This window comes from Loxodonta africana, chromosome 17, assembly GCF_030014295.1.
Source record: "Loxodonta africana isolate mLoxAfr1 chromosome 17, mLoxAfr1.hap2, whole genome shotgun sequence".
NCBI lineage: Eukaryota > Metazoa > Chordata > Mammalia > Proboscidea > Elephantidae > Loxodonta > Loxodonta africana.
Window position 1 is genome coordinate 70,781,765 of NC_087358.1, and position 22,281 is coordinate 70,804,045.

Genomic DNA, 22,281 nt, shown 5'->3' on the forward strand with positions numbered 1-22,281 from the left:
GAAACCTCTAGAAGGGAAGTGGGTTGAGGGAGGCCTGCCAGATGCTGCCTATTACTTTGCGGGCATTTGATTAAAATTAAGGATCGCAACAGTCAACCGTTTCCACGAAACCCTTTGCCCAGTTATTCTCTTTATACATGATTTATCTTTAGACCCAAACGGCAGCTTTCATAACAAACAAAAAAAGGGCTCCTGGATTTTAATAGTAATTTTAGACTAAAGAAAAACAAAGGATTCCTTTCCAAACTTTTTGCATTTTTGTTTCCATCAAGTCTTTCTTTGATAAAGTTTCTATATTTACAATTTCATATTGCAACCTGGAGACTTTTCTTGGAGCCTCAATACTAATACTTCAGGAGCTGTAGTGTTGACATAATTAAATACAAGGACTTGCCAGCATTTGGACTCTGATTTTAGATGGCATTGTGTTGACATTTTCCTCAACACTATCTAGAAAGGAAGAGTTTGCAAAGGCAACTTATAATAATGGGGAGAGATGGGCTGTTCTCAGGAATCCATTTACCTATAATATAAGCAACTGATAATCAAGTGTAAACCATTTTGTATATTCATTGAAGTATGCTTCCGAAGGCCAGCTTTCAGGCAACAAAAGTGGAGGGGCACGGGGGCCCTAGAGTAAGTTAGCCTTAAGCTTCTGAGCAAAATTCAGACTTTTCAAATACATTCAAACGGGACATTACCTCCAGATAGTTGGAGGTATTGAGAGGCTTAAAAACCTCCGTCATTGGCCATGAAGTCAATCCCATCTCACAGCACCCCCATGTGTGTCAGAGTAGAACTGTGCTGCACAGGGCTTTTGACGGCTGATTTTTTGGAAATAGATCACCAGGCCTTTCTTCTGAGGCACCTCTGGGTGGACTTGAACCTTCAACTTTTTGGTTAGCAGCTGAGTTCGTTAACTGTTCGTACCACCCGGGACTGAGAGGCTTGAAGGGGGAACAACACTTAGTGTAGTGACTTATTTAATCGAATGTAAGATGCCAATCATAAGACCCATCATATTGTCTGAAAGAAATGCTGCCAATTCAAATATGACGCATGAACTGTAAAATGCATCCCAATTCTAAAAAAGTGAAAAAAAAACGTATCTTAGAATCAACCAAATACAGTATTAAGTATCTCCTTTTGCTCCCACCTGCCTGTGACAGAAAGATGGGCTTCGGTTCACAGTGACATTTTAGGCTCCTTAACTTTCCTAAGGGGATGCCAGTGCTTCTTCTGACTCAGTTAATGGTTGAAAGATTCAGATCTGTCCTCGTCTGGCAGCAGAGTGTATCTGTACTCCAAGTTCCCATCAGTCTGTAATTCCCATTTCTCTCCCATTCGGTACAGCAAGAACTCGGCTGACAGAAAACACATTTTCAGAACTGCCCACGGGATTTGCAGCCCATCCAGTTTTCTCTGCTCTCAGTTTACCCCTAGATGAACCACATCAGCTTTGAGAAAAGTACAGGACACATGCCACGTAGTCCTTGAGGATAGGCTTTACAAGCTCTCCCTCTGGCAGCCCACCTTCGGCACAACCGAGAGCTCTGTAAAAATAGCCCCAATTGTACTGACTCTGTTGCCACGGATATAGAGTCCTCGTCAGGAGGACCCATCCAAGACTGTTTTCAGGTCTTCGAACCAGCTTTTTTTTTTTTTTTTAAATAAACTTTTAAAATTGAAGCTTAGCACTGTATTTGTTTCCAAGAGTACTGTAACAGAATACCACAAACTAGGTGGCTTACAGCAACAGAAATTTATTGTCTGACAGTTCTGGAGGCTAGAAGTCTGAAATTAAGATGCCAGCAGGGCCATGCTGTCTCTGAAGGCTCTAGGAGAAGATCCTTCCTCCTCTCTTTCAGCTTCTGGTGCTTCCTGGAAATCCTTGGCGTTCCTTGGCTTGTAGGGCTATCACTCCAATCTCTGCCTCCACCTTCACAGGACATTGTTTCTTGTGTGACTCTTGTCTTTTATAGGACACCACTCAAACTGGATTAGGACCCACCCTACTCCAGTATGGCCTCATATCAACTAATAACATCTGTAAAGACTCAATTTCCAACAAGGTCATATTCACAGGTACCGGGAAACACTGGTGGTGTAGTGGTTAAGAGCTATGGCTGTGAACCGAGAGGTCGGCAGTTTAAATCCATCAGGCGCTCCTTGGAAACTCTATGGGACAGGTCTACTATGTCCTAAATGGTTGCTGTGAGTCAGAATTGACTCGATGGCAATGGGTTTGGTTTTTCTTTTTTGCTATGTATCTTTTTGGGGAGATGGTTCAACCCAGAACAAACATATACACAGAAAAGCTCACAACTCAAAAGTGTACAGTTGAATGAATACCACCCAAATTACAAAAACAGAACATTACTGGCATCTCAGAAGCCTCCTCTGACCTCTCCTATCCCTACACTCACCCTCTTCCCCAAAGGCAGCCTCTACCCTGATTTCTAACAGCATAGATTACTTTTATGTTTTTGAATTTTATACAAATGAAATCATATAGTATGTATTCTTTTGGTCTGGCTTCTTTCGTTATTTTGTCTGTGGAATTCATCCACGTTATTATGAGTTTATTTTCATGGGTGTATACCAGAAAAACCAAACTCATTGCTGTCACGTTAGTTCCAACTCCTGGCGACCCTATGTGGGTCAGAGTAAACTGCATTCCACAGGGATTTCAATGGCTGTAATCTTATGGAAGTGGATTACCCGACCTTTCTTCCACAGTGCTGCTGTTTGGATTTGAACTGCCAAACTTTCAGTCAGTAGCTGAGCACAAACTGTTTGTGCCACCCAGAAGCAATAGTCCATTTTATGTGTATACCACAACTTATCAAATTAGGTTGTTTCCAGTTCTTGGTTATTATGAATAATGCTGGCATTACGGTGCACCTAGTAGATATTTCTATGAGTTATATACCTAGGAGTTAAATTACTGGTTTATAGGGCACGTAAAAAAAAAAAAAAATTTTTTTTTTTTTTACTTGTTCAGTTTTAATAATTATTTCAAAAGTTTTCCACTTTATACTTTCATCACCAGTGTATGAGAGTTCCAGTTGCTCCACATCTTCACCAACACTTGGCATGGTCAGTCTTTTCATTTTTAGCCACTCTGGTAGGTATCTAATAGTATCTTATTATGGCTTTAGTTAGCATTTCTCTGATAATGGTCATTTGTATATTTCCTTTTGTGAAGTGTTTATTCAAATATTTTGTCAACTTTTCTATCAGATTGCCTGTCTTTTTCTAATTGATTTACAGAAGTTCTTTATTTGGGATGAGTCTTGTCAGTTATACGTAGTGAAAATATCTTCTAATCTCTGACTTCCCTTTCCATTCTCTTAAAGGTGGCTTTTGACGAAGAGAAGTACTTACTTTAAATGTAGTGAATTTATTAATCTTTTCCTTCTTGGTTGGTGCTTTTTGTGTCCTCTTTAAGAAATGTTTTCTTGAAACTTTACTGTCTGGCTTTTGCTGTTTAGCTCTCAATCCACCTGGAATCTGTTATTGTATATGATATGAGGTAAGGGTCAAGATTCACATGGATACATAACTGGTCTGGACCCATTCACTGAAAAGATCACCCTCTTGATTGTTCTGTAGCATCCTTATCATAAACCCAGTGCCATATATATATATATGTATATATGTGTGTATACACACACACACACACATATATATAGCTGTGAGTTTATAGCCAAATGCAAGTGTCATGGATTGAATTGTGTCCCTCCAAAATGTATATCAACTTGGCTAGTCCATGATTCCCAGTACCGTGTGGTTGTCCATCATTTTGTCATCTGATGTGATTTTCCCATGTGTTGTAAATCCTACCTCTAGGATGTTAATGAGGCAGGATTAGAGCCAGTTATGTTAATAAGGCAATACTCAATCTACAAGACGAAGTTGTATTTTGAGTCAACCTCTTTTGAGATATAAAAGAGAGAAGTGAGCAGAGAGACAGAGACCTCATGCCTGCAAGACAGTAGTGCCTGGAGCAGAGTTATGTCCTTTGGACCTGGGGTCCCTGAGCTGAGGAGCTCCTAGACCAGGAGACGATTGACGACAAGGACCTTCCTCCAGAGCTGGCAGAGAGAGAAAACCTTCCCCTGGAGCTGGCACCCTGAATTCAGACTTCTAGCCTCCCAGACTGTGAGAGAATAAACTTCTGTTTGTTAAAGCCATCTGCCTGTGGCAGCACTAGATAACCAGATAACTAAGACAGCAAGTATTGAATAAGTTAATGTGAGTACCTCCACCCCAACCCCCATCCCGTTTCCTGTTGCCGTTGAGTGGATTCTGACTCGTAGTCACCCTACGGGACAGAGTTGAACTGCTCTATAGGGTTTCCAAGGAGTGGCTGGTAGATTCCAACTGCCAACCTTTTGGTTAGCAGCCGAGCTCTTCACCACTGCACCACCAGGGCTTCCCAACCACCACAGAGCTGCTATAGTCATGTCCCAAAACTAGTGTTTTATGAACACCATTTGGTCATGTTTCCCTCTTGGTACTGAAGGTAGTGCCCAATTTGTGCTTCAAATGCAAACGCTGTACATTTTGCATATTAATTTTACCTTTATCTGATTATTTCTCACCCTCATTTCCCTCTGCTCCTGCTTCCTGATGTCCTTTTTTTTTTTTTTTATCATATGTGCTGTGTGTTCCTGTACAATTTCTCCACTCCTCCTCCGTGAAAAGGGACAGGTATAAATCAGACGTTTGCTGTGTGAAGACCAAATGTTTACCCATAAGGATTAGCTCACTCTCAAGTCCCTACTATTACCATTTTTTATCGGGTTCACAAAGATGAAAAAGTACAAATGTAAAATACAATCATTTATTCCACTTCCGATTTCATTTTGGAAACCAAAAAACTAGTGAGATGATTGAAAGATGAAGCAATAACATGTTCTTTGGGATAAAAAATTAAAGTAACAGTCTCTAGAGTATTCTAGAATAAATTGGCTTTATTAATATGGAACAATTAATGACATCATTAAAACGTACAATTAAATGTGCTATTATTACAAATTAAAATGGATTATTTTCCCCCTACATTTCCATTTAACTGGAAAAAAAGATATAAAATCTTGCCACCTTACAATCAATCTGAAATAGGCTGTTCAGGAACAACATTATAAAAAGAAAGTATAAACTGGACTGTATTACATTTTGGCCAAACAAAAAGGCTAGAGTCATTCTGGTTCATAAAGCAAGATAATAAATAGTGTTTATGGTTTTGAAAATTCAGTGAAGCTTCTTCCCCAAACAGGTTTCCCTGTCATGCATTTTCCTGAGTTCTACCCATGACTGATACAGTAACAGTCCTGGCGCCAGAACCCACACACCATTAAAAAATACCAGATATACCCAAAAGTAGAGCCAATTGCTGGTGTTGAGGTTGGGACTTCCCGTAAGCCATTCTGGGGAGAAGGTCATCCACCCACCATACAATTCACACACGCACAGGGTGATCTGTATGAAATGCCTGTTAGATGGAAAGAAAAAAGAGATGAAACTGCCCGCCTCGCACAGCTTTGCACGCTGAATCATGACATCTTTTCTTTAATGGCAGCCTCGACACAGTCTCACTATGGAAAATCTCTCTGAAGGTGGACCTCAGGGCTCCTGGTGGTGCTCCCACTGGGGCAAGTCAAATTTAATCCATGAAGACCCACGGTTTTCTTGGAGAAGCAACACTCCCTTTTCTAGAGAATTTACTTTGTGCCAAGTGGATCGGACGTTTTCTAGAGTTATTTTTTGGTGAAAAAGGTTGGAAATACTGCTGTTTTATTCTCTAAAATCCACCACCAGTTGCCATTGAGTTGATTCTGACTCATGGTGACCCCATGTATGTCAGAGTAGAACTGTAGCCCACAGGGTTTTCAGTGGCTGATTTTTGGGAAGTAGATGGCCAGGCCTTTCTTTCAAGGCATCTTCTGAGGGTAGACTTGACCCTCCAATCTTTTGGTTAGCAGCCAAGCACATTAAATGCACCACCCAGGGATTCCTTGGTGTCAAATTGTCCGGCACTGTTATCACTAAAGGAGCTCTGGTGATGCAGTGGTTAAAGCACCTGGCTGCTAACCAAAAGGCCGGCAGCTCCAGCCCAACGGCTGCTCCACGAGAGAAAGACACAGCAAACTACTTCCGCAAAAATGACAGCCTTTGGAAACCCTACGGGCAAGTTCTACCCTATGGGGACGTCCTATACGGTCGCTATGAGTAGAATTGACTCGATAGCAATGGGTGGGTTATTACTAAAATCACATTTCACATTTTTTTTTTTTTTATTTTGAACAGTTAAAATTAACCTGGTGGCACCATGACCCTTACTAATATCAAACAATTCTCATTTTCTACTCTACTTTTTATCTAACAAATAAATGTAGTCACAGCCTACTCCAAAAGTCACTTAGCGTCAGGACAGTAAACATTTCTCCCTTCGGCAGGATAGGAGACGGGCATTACCGATAACATTTCTCCTTGACAATGGCGTAAACGAGGAACAATGCCAGAGACCCATCCAGGAAAACAGTCAGAAGCTCCACAGCCACAAGGTTCGGGTCAAAATAAAGCCATCTTGCATCAGCTTGGCCATATTCTTTCCCTAAAAACAAAAAACATTTTGTGACTCACCGGCCAATCACTTCTATGATAGCCAGTGGAAATGGCCCTTTTCCCCCTAAGGACATGGAAAGGAAAGGTGCCACTGTCTGCAGTCTTCACGATGACTTAGTGGAAGGTGAGAAAAGCCCGGAGACTAAGAGCATCATGTTATACTTGTTAAGGAAACCTTGGTGGTGTAATGGTTAAGAACTATGGCTGCTAACCAAAAGGTCGGCAGTTCCAATCCGCCAGGTGCTCATTGGAAGCAGTATGGGGCAGTCCCACTCTGTCGTATAGGGTCGCTATGAGTTGGCATTGACTCCACGGCAACGGTTTATACTTGTTAAATAATTTATAGTTTCCAAAGTACTTTCACAAATGTGTCCTCTTCACCCCTTCTCTTTTCACGATAACTAGTGGGATTCTAAGTTAATTCAACATAGTCTGACTCTGCAAAGACAATCTTTCATAACTTTCCCAGTAAATACATTAGAAGTCCTTACTTCAAAATTTCAATATAACATCTATAAACATAATTTAGATGTGGGGAAACTGTTATTAAGGAAATGTTTATACGAAACACATGTGTGTTGATAACTGACAAGAAGCTGAGTGCTGAGGAGGCAGCGGGAGAGGAGGGAGATGACAGAGCCTGGGATTCACTAACAACAGCAACCACACGAAGACTCAGTTGTGCTGACGCAGAGCAAGCACACCCTATGTTACAGCTCTGTATTAGACTGGTTTTTTCTAGAAAGTTCCATGAGGTCAGAAAGTCTTTTTAGAGCTTGACTGAGGGCCATCCACTAGTGAGGCTATTCTTCTCCCTTCTTTCTTTCTTTTTTCTCAAACGATTAGAGAAAGAAACCAAAGACCCCATCTCTTCTCTCTCTTTAAGCACAGTTCTCACATTCTTTGGAAAAGGTATGATGGGTCAGAAATTAGCTGCGTCATCTTGTTGATCTGAGCAGTACAAAGCTCCAGTCTCCTAATGGCCAGAGGAAGGATCCCTTGGGGTTAGAGGCAAAGAATGTTTCTAAAGAAAAGGCCGCCCTGAGGGCAAGAACAGCCAATAAACAGGATAGCCATTTACTGAGCTACCACACAAGACACAAGCTGAGAGAAGAGTCTGTGAAGGGCCAGAAACAAACAACAGGCGCAGCACAGCCATCTGGCCTGTCTTTACCCGACTGTCCGAGGTGCTCTCAAACATCTGTACCAACTAGAAAACAACGTAATATTGAAAATAAATGTTCGTTTCCCCTAACTGGAAATACACATACAATAGGCGAAGTGTACCAGCTAGTGCATCTAATATCTAAGAAAGTATCATTTGGTAAAATGCCAATGATTTAGGCATAAAAGAATCAGTAGGTATTTAGACATTAAAATATGTATATGTATAGCTCCATTCATTCATTGTTTAATTCAACAAATTCTTCTTTGGCACCACAAGGCTCTATGCTAGGCCTGGAGACTGCAGCGCTGACTCGGACACAGAGTTAGCCACAAGTGGCCCACAGTCTGTGAGTTCAAACAATGGCGTAAATGCTGTGAGGATGGTAACAGAGCATGGGGCTTGGAGGAAGTGGCACTTAAACTAGGCTAGGCGGATCAGAAGGAGCCTTGGTGGCACAGTGGTTAAATGCTTGGCTGCTAACCGAAAGGTTGGCAGCTTGAACCCACCAACTGCTCCATGGGAGAAAGATGTGGCAGTCTGCTTTTGTAAGGATCACAGCCTAGGAAACCCTATGGGGCAGTTCTACTCTGTCCTGTAGGGATGCTGTAAGTCAGAACTGACTTGATGGCAACGGATTTGATTTTTGGTTTCAGTAGATCAGGGAAGACTTCCTGGAGGAGGTGGCTCCTAAACTGGGAGGAGCATGTACAAAGGCCTAGAGCTAAGACAGCATGGTGTGTCTGAAACGGCAGGCAATTCGTCAAAGGCATAGAAGCCAGTCAGGGGTGGGGGGAGCATCCTGATCAACTTTGACCAACTCTTTGTTAAACACTTAAAGAATTAACCGGCAAGCAGGAGCATTAAAGGGCCTGCTGAAGAAGTTACTATCATTTGTAGGTGGCTGATGAGCAGACTTAGGCAGTGGGCTAGAGGGAACAGATGGAAAGTAAGGGCTCTGAAGGCTTCCACTACATGAGCTGCCCTTGTGCCGTTTCCCACAGAGCGTGGAGATGGTTGTCACTGTTGTGGTGTGCTGGCAAGTCGATTCCACTCACAGCAACCCTTCAGGATAGAGGAGAACTGCCCATAGGGTTTCCTAGGCTGTAATCTTTACGGGAGCAGGTCACCAGGTCTTTTCTTCCATGGAGCAGCTGGTAAGCTCGAACTGCCTACCTTCTGGTTAGCAACTGAGTGCTTTAACCACTGCACCACTAGGGCTTCTTGCACGAAGGGTAGGAGGTGATAAAAGGCTGCCTAATGTTCACAGTTACGAGTTGGAATTGACTCGACAGCAACGAGTTTTTTTTTTTTTTTAATGTTCACAGCAAGGTCCCCGGGTGACATAAATGGGTTGCACTCATCTACTAACTGCAAGGATGGCGGTTCAAACCACTCAGCCGTGTTGCAAAAGAAAGGCCAGGAGATCTGCTTCTGTAAAGCTTACAGCCAAGAAAACCCTACGAAGCAGTTCTACTGTGTAACACACGAGGCCGCCATGACTTGGATTCGACTCAACGGCAACAGGTGTTGGCTTTTCTGGTAAGTTCACAGCCTGGCTCTGCATCCTGGAGAATCAAAGGCGGTCCAGAGAGCAACATCTGGGAGGCCTGCCCCAGACCTGCACCAGAATCTGCACTTTAACAAGCTCCCAGGCGACGCATGCACTTCAAAGGCTGAGAAGCACTACTTTACATTATCTATGAGATTTTCACTTTCAGGAAAATAGGGGACACCTCCATTAAATGAGTTTTCGCTTCTTTAAAGTGAAAATGTAAATGAGCAGATGATTTATAAAGACGACGAGAGACATTCACATTTCGTGGGACTGAGCCAAATGTGGGCGTCTCACTAGTGTCTGGGGCTGGGCAGGGGTCAGGGCAGGAGGCCTCCGCACAGCCTCTGACAAAGGGCTCGGGGCAGGGGCCTCACTATGGAGGAGTCCACTGAGGCTGGGGCCTTCGGCCTCCGGGGCTTGCCGACAACTGGCACGCAAAGATTAGCTTGACCTGCTCGCCAAAAAGTTACACAGCTGCATTCAGCTCACCCCCTGAAATCCAAGTGGCCTGACTCTAGTCTCAGAGGCTTGGACTCCCTGAGTGGCTACTGACTGGACCCTGGGAGGCATCAAAGACGACAAAAATAAAGTGTTTTGTTTTTAGAAGCACTAACTGTAGTTGACTCAATTCTCTAGAAGATTTTCCCTAACACTAGTGGAGCCTCTTGGTGCCAACGGTTAATGTGCTCGGCTGCTAACAGCAATGTTGGAAGTTCGAGTCTCCCCAAAGGTACCTCAGAAGAAAGGTCTGGTGTTCTAGTTCCAAAAAACTGGCCACTGAAAACGCTACAGAGCACAGTTCTATTCTGACACACGTTGGGGGGCTCCATGAGTCAGTCAATGGCCAGCAGCTAGTAATGGGTGGAGACGAGGAGCACCTCACTGATCCTGCAGGACAGATCAGCTCAGAATTGTGAAAACAATGCAGGCTGTCAGTACAAGACAGAAAAGAAGCTCTCCTGAGCAAGACCATTTATAAAAGCGGCAAAAGACCCTACTGCAGGGCTTATTTATTTGTCAGCATCGACAACAGTACGCGGCCGGTAGTCGATACTAACTGGCTGAAGGTGGACTGATTTACAGCGCGTGAGGAAGATGGGGGAAATTCTGTAGGCTAGTTAGTAGCTCTGCAGAGCAGGAAGATTTTGGAAATTATCTACATGATTACAGATAGATACAATGAAAAAAAAGTTGATATTAAAAGCATGAAAAACACTCATTTTAAATACTAAAAGCCCTTCAAACTGCACTCACTACAGACAGATTTATATATACATATATATATAAATGAAACAGCCTCATCGAAATATAATTCCTGCACAATATACCCTTCCCCTGCTTCGCGTAAATCCAATGGTTGTTAGTATATTCACAGAGTTGTGGGGCCATCACCGCCATCTAATTTTAGAATATTTTCATTGGTCTAAAAGAAATCCACACCCATCAGCAGTCAGTTCCCATTTCCCCTGGCCTACCAGTACCAGCTGCAACAAGTCAATTCTGATTCATGGCGATCCCACGCGTGTTAGGATAGAACTGTGTTCCACAGGGTTTCCAATTGCTGATTTTTCACAGGTAGATCACCAGGCCTTTCTTCCAAGGCAATGCAGGGTAGACTTGAACCTCCAACCTTTTGGTTAGCAGCCGAGTGCCTTAACCTGTTAAGTGATGCACCACCCAGCGCCTCTTCCCCCCGTTAGTCCTAAGTGACCGCTATTTTCTGTTTCTGAAGATGTGCCTATTCCAGGCATTTCACATAAATGGAATCACACTGAACGTGGTACAGTTGCACATTTAACTGATGGCAACACTTGCACTTGATCTCCTCAAACATTTCAAGTGGCAAACGTTTTTAATTACTTACACAATGAAGCAAGCAAGCCACTGGAATCAGCAACGTTTCCCACAAGAGCCAAGTAGACAAAAGCGCCCTCCTAGAAAGAAGAAAACAAAAACACGCTCTAATTTAGCATCACAGAATGGCAGCACAGAAACACTGCATTCTATGGCACCATCCCCTGCACCCCTGCCCCAGTCAAGGCTCTCAAAGAACGTACCCCACACAACCCCATGGGGTGCGACCCGCAGGGGGAGTAGATACCTGGACCTTATAAATAGGTATGTTCATATAACTAGTTGCCAAGTCAAGCTGACTCCGACTCGTGGTGATCCCACATATGTCAGAGTAAAACTGTGCTCCGTAGGGTTTTTTTTTTTTTTAAATAATTTATTTTATTTTTGTTATTGTTGAGAATATGCACAGCAGAACATACACCAATTCAACAATTTCTACATGTACAATTCAATGACATTGATTACATTCTTTGAGTTGTACAACCATTCTCACCCTCCTTTTCCAAGTGTTCCTCCCCCTTTAACATAAACTCACTATCCCCTAAGTTTCCTATCTAATTGCTCCAGTTGCTGTTGTCAGTTCGATCCCATATAGATAGATCTCAAAAAAGCACAATGCTCAAGGCAGACATTCTTTACCAGTTAAGTTAAACTACTGTTTGTTTGTTTTAATAATATTGTGTTTTTGGTGAAAGTTTACACAGCAAGTTGGGTTTCCTTTTGACACTTCCCACACAAATTGATCAATGACATTAGTTACATTTTTCACATTGTGTCAACACTCTCATTAGCGTATTCCAGTTGTTCCATTTCCAGTACTCTTTTTTTTAGTTTCCTTGCCCGCTTATCTCCTCAACTTTGCTTTGAATTAAATGTTGATCTACTGGACTCATAAACCAAAAAAAACCAAACCCATTGCCATCAAGTTGATTCCAACTCACAGTGACCCTACAGGACAGAGCAGAACTGCCCCACAGGGTTTCTAAGGAGTGGCTGGTAGATTTGAACCACCGACCTCTTGGTTAGCAGCCGATCTCTTAACCAATGAGCAACGAGGGCTCCACTGGACTGATACAGATTTTTTTCAGTAAAGCACTGATCTAATGGGTGATGCCTTTGGAGTGTCATTCTGCTTTTCTGATAAAAGATGATCTCAAGGGATAGTTTGGTTCAAGGTTTAAAGAGTATCTCAGGGCGATAATCTCAGGGAGTCCTCTGGTCTCAGGTGGTCCAGTTAGTCTGGCCATTTTTAAGAATTTGAGATGTGTTCTTCATTTTGCTCCCATTCAAACCAGGATCACCTACTGTGAACCCGGTTAGATTAGTCAGTGGTGGTAGCCAGGCACCATCTAGTTCTGGTTTCATGGCAAAGGAGGCAGTAGTTCGTGGAGGCAGTTAGCCACATGTTCCATTTCCTCCTCCTATTCCTCACTCTCCTTTTTTTTTATTCCTCACTCTCCTACTTCCTCTGCTGCTCCAGGCAAACAGAGAGCAACTGTCTTGTCTTGGATGGCCGCCTGCCAGCTTTTAAGACCCAGGCAATACGCAACAAACTAGGAGGTAGAACAGAACTGCTAAACACATTATTAGGCCAATTAACTGGGATGTCCCATGAAACCATGATGCTAAACCTCCAAACCAAGGAACTAAATCTCATGAAGTATTTGGTTGTACATAAGCAGCCTCAGCAGCTACTTGTTTTCTTCTTTTTTCAGTCATTGTTGTAAATATAGTTACCACATTTTTGCCAATTCAGCTTTTTACAGGTATAAAACTTATTGATATTATTTTCAGTAATCAGCTGTGCAACCCTACCCTTAATCAACGTAAGATTTCCAGCACCATAAACCAACAGTCAGTATTCCATAAGCAATAAAACTCCCTTCTTCCCTTCCTTCTGCCCCTGGCAACCACTAATAAACTTTGTTCTCTATACATTTGTCTGTTCTTGTCTTTTTATATAAGTAAAACCCCCAAAACCAAACCTGTTGGCATTGAGTCAATTCTGACTCATAGTGACCCTATAGGACAGTAGAACTGCCCAATAGAGTTTCCAAAGAGTGTCTGATGGATTTGAACTGCTTGACCTTTTGGTTAGCAGCCATAGCACGTAACCACTAGGCCACCAGGATTTCCTACATAAATGAGGTCAAACAATATTTGTCCTTTTGCGATCGACTTATTTCACTCAGCATAGTGACTTCAGGCTCTACCCATATTGTTGTTGTTAAGTGCCGTTGAGTCAGTTCAGACTCAGTGACCCTACGTATCACAGAACGAAACACTGCCCGGTCCTGCACCATCCTTACAATCATTGTTATGCTTGAGCCCATTGTTGCAACCACTGTGTCAATCCATCTCCTTGAGGGTCTTCCTCTTTTCCGCTGATCCTGTACTTCACCAAGCATGATGTGTTTCTCCAGGGACTGATCCCGCTGGACAACGTGTCCAAAGTATGTAAGATGCAGTCTCGCCATCCTTGCTTCTAAGGAGCATTCTGTTTGTACTTCTTCTAAGACAGATTTGTTCGTTTTTTTGGCAATCCATGGTATATTTAATATTCTTCGCCAATACTACAATTCAAAGGCGTCAAGTCTTCTTCAGTCTTCCTTATTCATTGTCCAGCTTTCACATGCATATGATGCGATTGAAAATAACATGGCTTGGGTCAGGCACCCCTTAGCCTTCAAGGTGACATCTTAGCTTTTCAACACTTTAAAGAGGTCCTTTGCGGCAGATTTACCCAATGCAATGCGTCTTTTGATTTCTTGACTCCTGCTTCCACGGGTATTGATTGTGGATCCAAGTAAAGTGAAATCCTTGACAACTTCAATCTTTTCTCCATTTATCATGATGTTGCTTATTGGCCCAGTTGTGAGGATTTTTGTTTTCTTTATGTTGAGGTGTAATCCATACTGAAGGCTGTGGTCTTTGATCTTCATTAGTAAGTGCTTCAAGTCTTCTTCACTTTCAGCAAGCAAGGTTGTGTCATCTGCATATCGCAGGTTGTTAATGAGTCTTCCTCCAATTCTGATGCCGTGTTCTTCTTCATATAGTCCAGCTTCTCGGATTATTTGCTCAACCCATATTGTAGCATATATCAAAACTTCATTTCTCTTCCTGGCTGAGTAGTAATCCACTGTACATATGTACCACATTTTTATTTGTTCATCCCTTGATGGGAATTTAGTTTGTTTCCACATTTTGGCTATTGTGAATAGTGCTGCAATGAATATTGGTGTACAAATATCTGTTTGAGTGCCTGCTTTCATGTCTTTTGGATGTATACCTAGCAGTGGAATTGCTGGGTTATATGGTAGTTCCATTTTTAGTTTTTTTAGGAGCCGCACACTGTTTTCCACAACAACTGTACTATTTTTCCAAAAGCAATGGATAGTAGTTCCAATTTCCCCACATCTTTTGTAAACATTTGTTATTTTCTTTTCTTAGTGTTTTATTTTTATCTTAGACATTCTGTTGCTGTTGTTAGGTGCCTTCGAGTTGGTTCCAACTCATAGTAACCCTACGTACAACAAAATGAAGCACTGCCTGGTCCTGTGCCATCCTCACAATCATTGCTATGTTTAACCCACCACTGTACTGTGTAAATCTATCTGTTTTTCATTGATCCTGTGTTTACCAAGCATGATGTCTGTTATGGATTGAATTGTGTCCCCCCAAAATACATGCCAACTTGGCTAGGCCATGATTCCCAGTATTGTGATTGTCCACCATTTTGTAATCTGACAGGATTTTTCTCTGTGTCATAAATCCTGCCCCTATGATGTTAATGAGGCAAGATTACTGGTAGTTGTGTTAATGAGGTAGAACTCAATCTACAAAATTAGGTTGTGTCTTAAGTCAATCTCTTTGAGATATAAAAGAGAGAAGTGAGCAGAGAGACGGGGGACCTCATACCACGAAGAAGGAAGCACCAGGAGCATAGCGTGTCCTTTGGACCTGGGATCCCTGTGCTGAGAAGCTCCTATACCAGGGAAAGATTGATGACGAGAACCTTCCTCCAGAGCCGACAGAGAGAGAAAGCATTCCCCTGGAGCTGATGCCCTGAATTTGGACTCATAGCCTACTAGACTGTGAGAGAATAAACTTCTGTTCGCTGAAGCCATCCACTTGTGATATTTCTGTTATAGCAGCACTAGATAACTAAGACAATGTCTTTCTCCAGGGACTGGCCCTTCCTGATAATATGCCCAAAGTAGGTGAGATGAAGTGTGACTACTCTCGCTTCTAAGGAGCATTCTGGCTGTATTTCTTCCAAGACAGATTTGTTCGTTCTTCGCCAACACCGTAATCCACATGCATCAATTTTTCTCAGGTCTTCCTTATTCATTGTCCAGCTTTCACATGCATATGAGGTGACTGAAAATAACATGGCTTGGGTTAGTCCTTAAGGTGACATCTTTGCTTTCTAACACTTTAAAGAGGTCTTCTGCACCAGATTTGCCCGATGAAATACATCTTTGATTTCTTGACTGCTGCTTCCATGGGTGTTGATTGTGGATCCAAGTAAAATGAAATCCTTGACAACTTCAATCTTTTCTCCATTTATCATGATGTTGCTTATTGGTCCAGTTGTGAAGATTTTTTTCTTTATGTTGAGGTGTAATCCATACCGAAGGGTGTAGTCTTTCATCTTCATCAATAAGTGCTTCAAGTTCTCTTCACTTTCAGCAAGCAAGGTTGTGTCATCTGCATAGCGCAGGTTGTTAATGAGTCTTCCTCCAATCCTGATTACCCCTTCTTCTTCATATAGTCCAGTTTCTTGGATTATGTGCTCAGCATACAGGTTGAATAGGTATGGTGAAAGGATACAACCCTGGTGCACACCGTTCCTGACTTTAAACCACGCAGTATCCCCTTGTTCTGTTCGAACAACTGCCTCTTGATCTATGTGCGGGTTCCTCATGAGCACAATTAAGTGTTCTGGAATTCCCATTCTTCACAATGTTATCCATAATTTATTATGATCCACACCGTTGAATGCCTTTGCATAGTCAATAAAACACAGGTAAACTACTCTCTGGTATTCTCTTTCAGCTAAGATCCATGTAGTATCAGCAACGATATCCCTTTTCCACATCTCTTCTGAAAAAAATTTCTGGCAGTTCCCTGTCGATGTACTGCTGCAAATGTTTTTGAATTATCTTCAGCATAATTTTACTTACATGTGATATTAATGAAATTGTGTCATAATTTCTGCATTTGGTTGGATCATCTTTCTAAGGAATGGGCATAAATATGGACCTCTTCCAGTCAGTTGGCCAGGTAGTTGTCTTCCAAATTTCTTGGCATAGACGAGTGAGGGCTTCCAGCGCTGCATTCGTTTGTTGAAACATCTCAATTGATATTCCTTCAGTTCCTGGAGCCTTGTTTTTCAAAAATACCTTCAGTGCAGCTCGGACTTCTTCCTTCAGTACCATCGATTTCTGATCATATGCTACCTCTTGAAATGACTGAACGTTGACCAATTCTTTTAGGTATAATGACTGTGTGTATTCCTTCCATCTTCTTTTGATGCTTCCTGAGTTGTTCAGTTTTTGCCTATAGAATCCTTCAATATTGCAACTCGGCGCTTGAATTTTTTTCTTCAGTTCTTAGTGTGTTCTTCCTTTCTGGTTATCTATCTCCAGGTCTTTGCACATTTCATTACAGTACTTCACTCTGTCTTCTTGAGTCCCCTTTGAAATGTTCTGTTCTTCATCATTTCTTCCCTTTGCTTTAGCTACTCTGTGTTCAAGAGCAAGTTTGAGAGTCTCTTCTGACATCCATTTTGGTCTTTTTTTTTTTTTTTCCCTGTCTTTTTAATGACCTTTTCCTTTCTTCATGTATGGTGTCCTTGATGTCATCCCACAACTCATCTGGTATTTGGTCATCAGTGTTCAGCGTGTCAAATCTATTCTTGAGATGGTATCTAAATTCAGTGGGGATATGCTCAAGGTCATACTTTGGCTCTCATGGACTTGTTTTAATTATCTTCAGCTTCAACTTGAACTTGCATACGAGCAATTGGCGGTCTGTCCTGCAGTCGGTTCCTGGCCTTGTTCTGACTGATGATATTGAGCATCTCCACTGTCTCTTTTCACAGATTTGATTCCTGTGTATTCCGTCAGGTGAGGTCCACATGTATACACACACACACCCACTGCTGTCAAGTCAATTTTGACTCATAGCGGCCCTATAGGGCAGAGTAGAACTGCCACCCATAGAGTTTCCAAGGAGTGCCTGGTGGATTCAAACTGCCAACCTTTTGGTTAGCAGTTGTAGCTTTTAACCACTATGCCACCAGGGTTTCCTCCGCGTGTACAGTTGCCATTTATGTTCTTGAAAAAATGTATTTCCAATGAATAAGTCGCTGGTTTTGCAAAATTCCATGGTGTGGTCTCTGGCGTCATTTCTGTCCTCAACGTCATTCTTGTGGGAGTGAAATTAGCCATCCACCAGGTGTTCCTTGGAAACTCTGTGGGGCAATTCTACTCTGTCCTGTAGGGTCGCTATGAGTCGGAATCGACTCGATGGCAACGGGTTTGACTTTTTTTTTTTTTTTTGGTGGGAGTGAAATGGTATCTCATTGTGGTTGTGATTTGCATCTCTCTGATGGCTAATGACACATCTTTTCATGTGTTTGGTGGCCATTTAATGTTCTCTTTAGTGAAATGTCTATTCAAGCCCTTTACCCATTTTATAATTGGGTGTTTGTCTTTTTGTTGTTGTCAAAGTTTTATGTACATTTTGATTATTAGATTCTTATTGGATATGATTTCCAAAGATATTCTCCCAGTAGGTAGCTTATCTTTTCACTTTTTTGGTGAAGTTTTCTGAAGAACAGAATTTTTAATTTTTATGAGGCTCCATTTATTTATTTTGTGCTTTTGTTATTTTATTAGATAATCCATTATTATAAGTTAGGCCTGATACCCCTGCCCCTGTACTTTCTGCTAAGAATTTTATGGTTTTGGTTTTCCCATTTAGGTCCTTAATCCATCTAGAATTTGTTTTTGTGTATGGTGTGAGGCATGAATCCTGTTTCATTTTTCTGCATGTGGAAATCCAGTTTTCCCAGTCTTCAATCAATTATTGAAGAGACTCTTCTTACCACATGGAATGGACTTAGCATCTTTGTAAAAAATCACTTGTGTAGGTTTTCTCTATTTTTCTTTCTATTTTCTTCTATTTCTCAATTCTATTCCATTGGTCTGTGTGTCTGTTGTTATACCAGTATCAGGCTGTTTTGATTACTGTAGCTTTATAATATGTTTTAAAATCAGGAAGTATGAGTCCTCTTACTTTGTTCTTCTCTTTCAACATTGTTGTAGCTGTTTGGGGTCCCTTGACAGTCCATATAAAGTTGATGATCGGCTTTTCCATTTCTGTAAAAAAGGGTTTTGGAATTTTTACTGAGATTGCATTGATCTATAGATTATTTTGGGTAGTACTGACATCTTAAAAATATTTTGTCTTCCAATCCATGAAGATGGAAGACTTTTCCATTTAATTAAGCCTTCTTTAATCTCTTCCAGCAGTATATTATAATTTTCATTGTGTAAGTCCTTCACATCCCTGCTTAAATTTATTCCTAGGTATTTATTCTCTTAGATGCTACAGTAAATAGAATTGTTTCCCTAATTTCCCTTTCTGATTTCTCATTGCTGGTGTATAGAAACCAAACTGATTTTTGTTTGTTGACCTTATATCCTGCAACTGTGCTAAATTCCTCTATTAGCTCTAGAGTTTTCTTGTGGATTTTTTGAGATTTTCTGTACAGAGGATCATGTCATCTGTGGATATAAATAGTTTTACTTCTTCTTATCCAAAATCTGAATAAATTTTACTTGTTTTTCTGGTCTTATTGCTGTGGCTAGGACAGCTAATCAATATTGAATAGAAGAGGTTAGAGCAGGCACCATTGTCTTGTTCCCAGTTTCAATGGGAAAGCTTTCAATCTTTCTCTATTAAGTATAATGCTGGATGTTTGCTTTTCATATATGTCCTGAATCATACTGAGAAACTTCCCTTCTATTCCAATCTTGGGGTTTTCATCAAGAAAGGGTGTTGGGAGGGGCTGAGGCAACATGGCACTATAGATAGAAGCACCATGCTGTCCCTCTGCAGCAAATACCCAAAAAACTAAGTAAAACAGATACAAATGTTAACCCTGGAACCCAAGTGCCAAATGAAGGGATAAAGAACTCGATTGAGCACTGAATGGAATAAGAAACTGACAGAGAATGAGGAAAGCCACGGATCGGAGGTCCCTTACCAGCTAACATGGCACAGATTCATCATCTTGGACTACAGCCACCAAGAACCGCAGACAGGGAGTACAGGAAAGCAACTTCATGGAGTTCCCAACACAGTGCACCCGGTAACCAGGGATACATGCTCTCCCATCCTCCACACTTCTTCCCTCTGTGCAGCCTTTGCTGCTTTCCAATGGGCCATGGACACTCAGCCAGGGAGACACCAGCTCATTGCCAAGTGACTCCACCCCAACTCCAATGCCCAGTTCTCCCAGTACCATTTTTAAAATTAAAAAAAAATTTTTTTTATTATTGCCTTTTTCTGTCACTTCTCTCTTTCTCCCTTCCTTCCTTTCCTTGCTCCTGCCCAGCTAGCCCCATGTGCTGTCCCTGCCCCTTCTTTATGGGCTGTGCTGCACTGCTCAGCTAGAGGGCCACCAGCACAACCTCCCTGGCTCTATGCCACCCCTCAGGCTGGCTCCCTCAGTGCCATTTTTTTCTATTTCTTCTCTCCCTTCCTTCCTTTTCTTTCTCATGCCCAGCTAGCCCTGTGTGCCATTCCTGCCCCTTCTCAATGGGCTGTGCTGCACTGCTTGGCTAGAGAGCCACTAGCACAGCCTCTCTGGTTGTGTGCCACTCCCACTGGCCAGCTCCCTCAGCACCACTTTTTTTTCTGTTTCTTCTCTCTCTCTCCCTTCCTTACTTTCCTTTCTCACATCCAGCTAGCCCCATGTGCTGTCCCTGCCCCTTCTCGACAGGCTGTGCTGCACCGCTCAGCTAGAGAGCCACCAGTATGGACCCCCCGGTTCCGTGTCGCCTCTACTGGCTGGCTCCCTCACCACCATTTTTTTTCTATTTCTATTTCTTTTCTCTTCCTTCCTTCCTTTCATTTCTCCCACACACCTAGCCTTGTGTGCTTTCCCTGCCCCTTTTCAACAGGCTGTGTGGGCTGTGCTGCACTGCTTAACTAGACAGCCATGAGCACATGGCCTCCCTGGGTCCATGCCACCCCCACTGGCCAGCTCCTTCAGCACCATATTTTGGGTTTTTTGTTTGTTTCTTTCTTCTCTCTTTATCCCTTCCTTCCTTTCCATCCTCCCACCCACCTGGCCCTGTGTGCCATCCCTGCCCCTTCTTGAAGGGCCATGCTGCACTGCTCAGCTACAGAGCCACTGGAACATGGCCTCCCTGGGTCTGTGCCACTCCCACTGGCTGGCTCCCTCAGCACCATATTTTTGCTGTTGTTTCTTCTCTCTCCCTTCCTTCCTTTCCTTTCTGTTACCCACCTAGCCCCGTGCACTGCCCTGCCTCTTCTTGATGGGCCATGTTGCACCACTCAGTTAAAGGGTCACTGGCACATGGCCTCCCTGGGTCAGTGTTGCCCCTACCAGCTGGCTCCTTCAGTGCCATATTTAATTTTTTGTTGTTGTTGTTTTATTCATTTCTTCTCTCTATCCCTTTTTCCTTCCCTTTCTCCTGCCCACTTATCCCTGTGAGGTATCTAGGCCCCTTCTCGATGGGCTGTGTTGTACCGCTTGGCTAGAGAGCCACCAACATACCACCTCCCCAGGTCCGTACCACCCCCACTGGTCAGCTCCATCAGCACCCTATTTGTTATTGTTTTTGTTTGTTTCTTCTTTCTCTCCCTTCCATCCTTTCCTGTCTTCTACCCACCTAGCCCCATGTGCTGTCCCTGTCCCTTCTCAAGGGGCCATACTGCACCACTTGGCTCAAAAGCCACTGGCACATAGGCCAGCTCCCTCAGTGTCATATTTTTCCTTTTTCTTTCCTTCCTCTTCTCCCTTTTCCTTCTCCCTCCCACCTAGGCCCTGTGCTGCCTCTGCCCTTTGTGAGGGGTCATGCCGTGCCATCTGGCATGACAGACACCAGCTTGCTGCCACCTTGATTCTGCCTGGCCCCCAGTGGCCCGCTCCCTCAGCATCCTATTTTTGTTGTTGTCGTTTCTGTTTTTTGGTTTTTTTGTTGTTATTTCTCTCTTTCCTTTCTTCCTTTCCTTCATCTTGCCCACCTAGTCCCATGTGACACTCACACCCCTTCTCAACAAGCATGCCACAAAGCTTGGTGAGAGAGCCACCAGCACACAGCCTCTCCAGGTCTGCCCGCCCCGAAGCGCCGAATCCCACTGCACCATCATTTACTTTTTTTTTTTGCTTTTTTCTACTTCTGTTTCACTGTCTTCTTTCTCTCACATATCACATCCTCTTCCTTTCCTCCTGCCCATGTCCACTGCACACTGAGTACCATGCCCCCAAGTGGCACTGGTGCAGATACCTGGACCCCTGTCCTATACTGCCCAAGGAAGGACATTATATAATGATTAAAGGCACAATCCACCAGAAGGATATAACCATAATAAATATCTATGCACCCAATGACAGGGCTACAAAATTACATAAAACAAACTCTAACAGCACTGAATAGAGAAATTCACAGTTCAATAATAACAGTAGGTGACTTCAACACACCACTCTCAGTAAAGGACAAAACATCTAGAAAGAAACTCAACAGGACAAAGAAAATCTAAAGGCCACAACCAACCAACTTGACCTCAAAGACTTATATAGAACACTCCGCACAACAGCAGCAAAGTATACATTCTTCTCCAACACACATGGAATGTTCTCCAGAATAGACCACATCTTAGGCCACAAAGCAACCCTCAACAAAATACAAAACACTGAGATAATAGAAAGTATCTTCTCTGATCACATGCCATGAAAGTAGAAATTAATAACAGAAAGAGGAAGGAAAAAGTTGAAACTGAATAACACCTTGCTTAAAAACTACGGGGT

General features: G+C 42.6%; 1 protein-coding gene across 1 annotated transcript in view; it reads right to left on the bottom strand.

Moving 5' to 3' along the window:
* Positions 1–1,926: 1,926 nt before the first annotated feature.
* The window catches only part of EBPL (EBP like), a 79,190-nt gene continuing 58,835 nt past the window's right edge, over positions 1,927–22,281 (bottom strand). The window contains exons 2-4 of the mRNA XM_064270160.1: positions 11,221–11,290; positions 6,484–6,622; positions 1,927–5,500 (exon numbers count right to left, since the gene is read on the bottom strand). Of these exons, the coding sequence (XP_064126230.1) occupies positions 5,260–5,500; positions 6,484–6,622; positions 11,221–11,290 (450 nt within the window). The 3' untranslated portion in view covers positions 1,927–5,259. The remainder of the gene's footprint in view (positions 5,501–6,483; positions 6,623–11,220; positions 11,291–22,281) is intronic.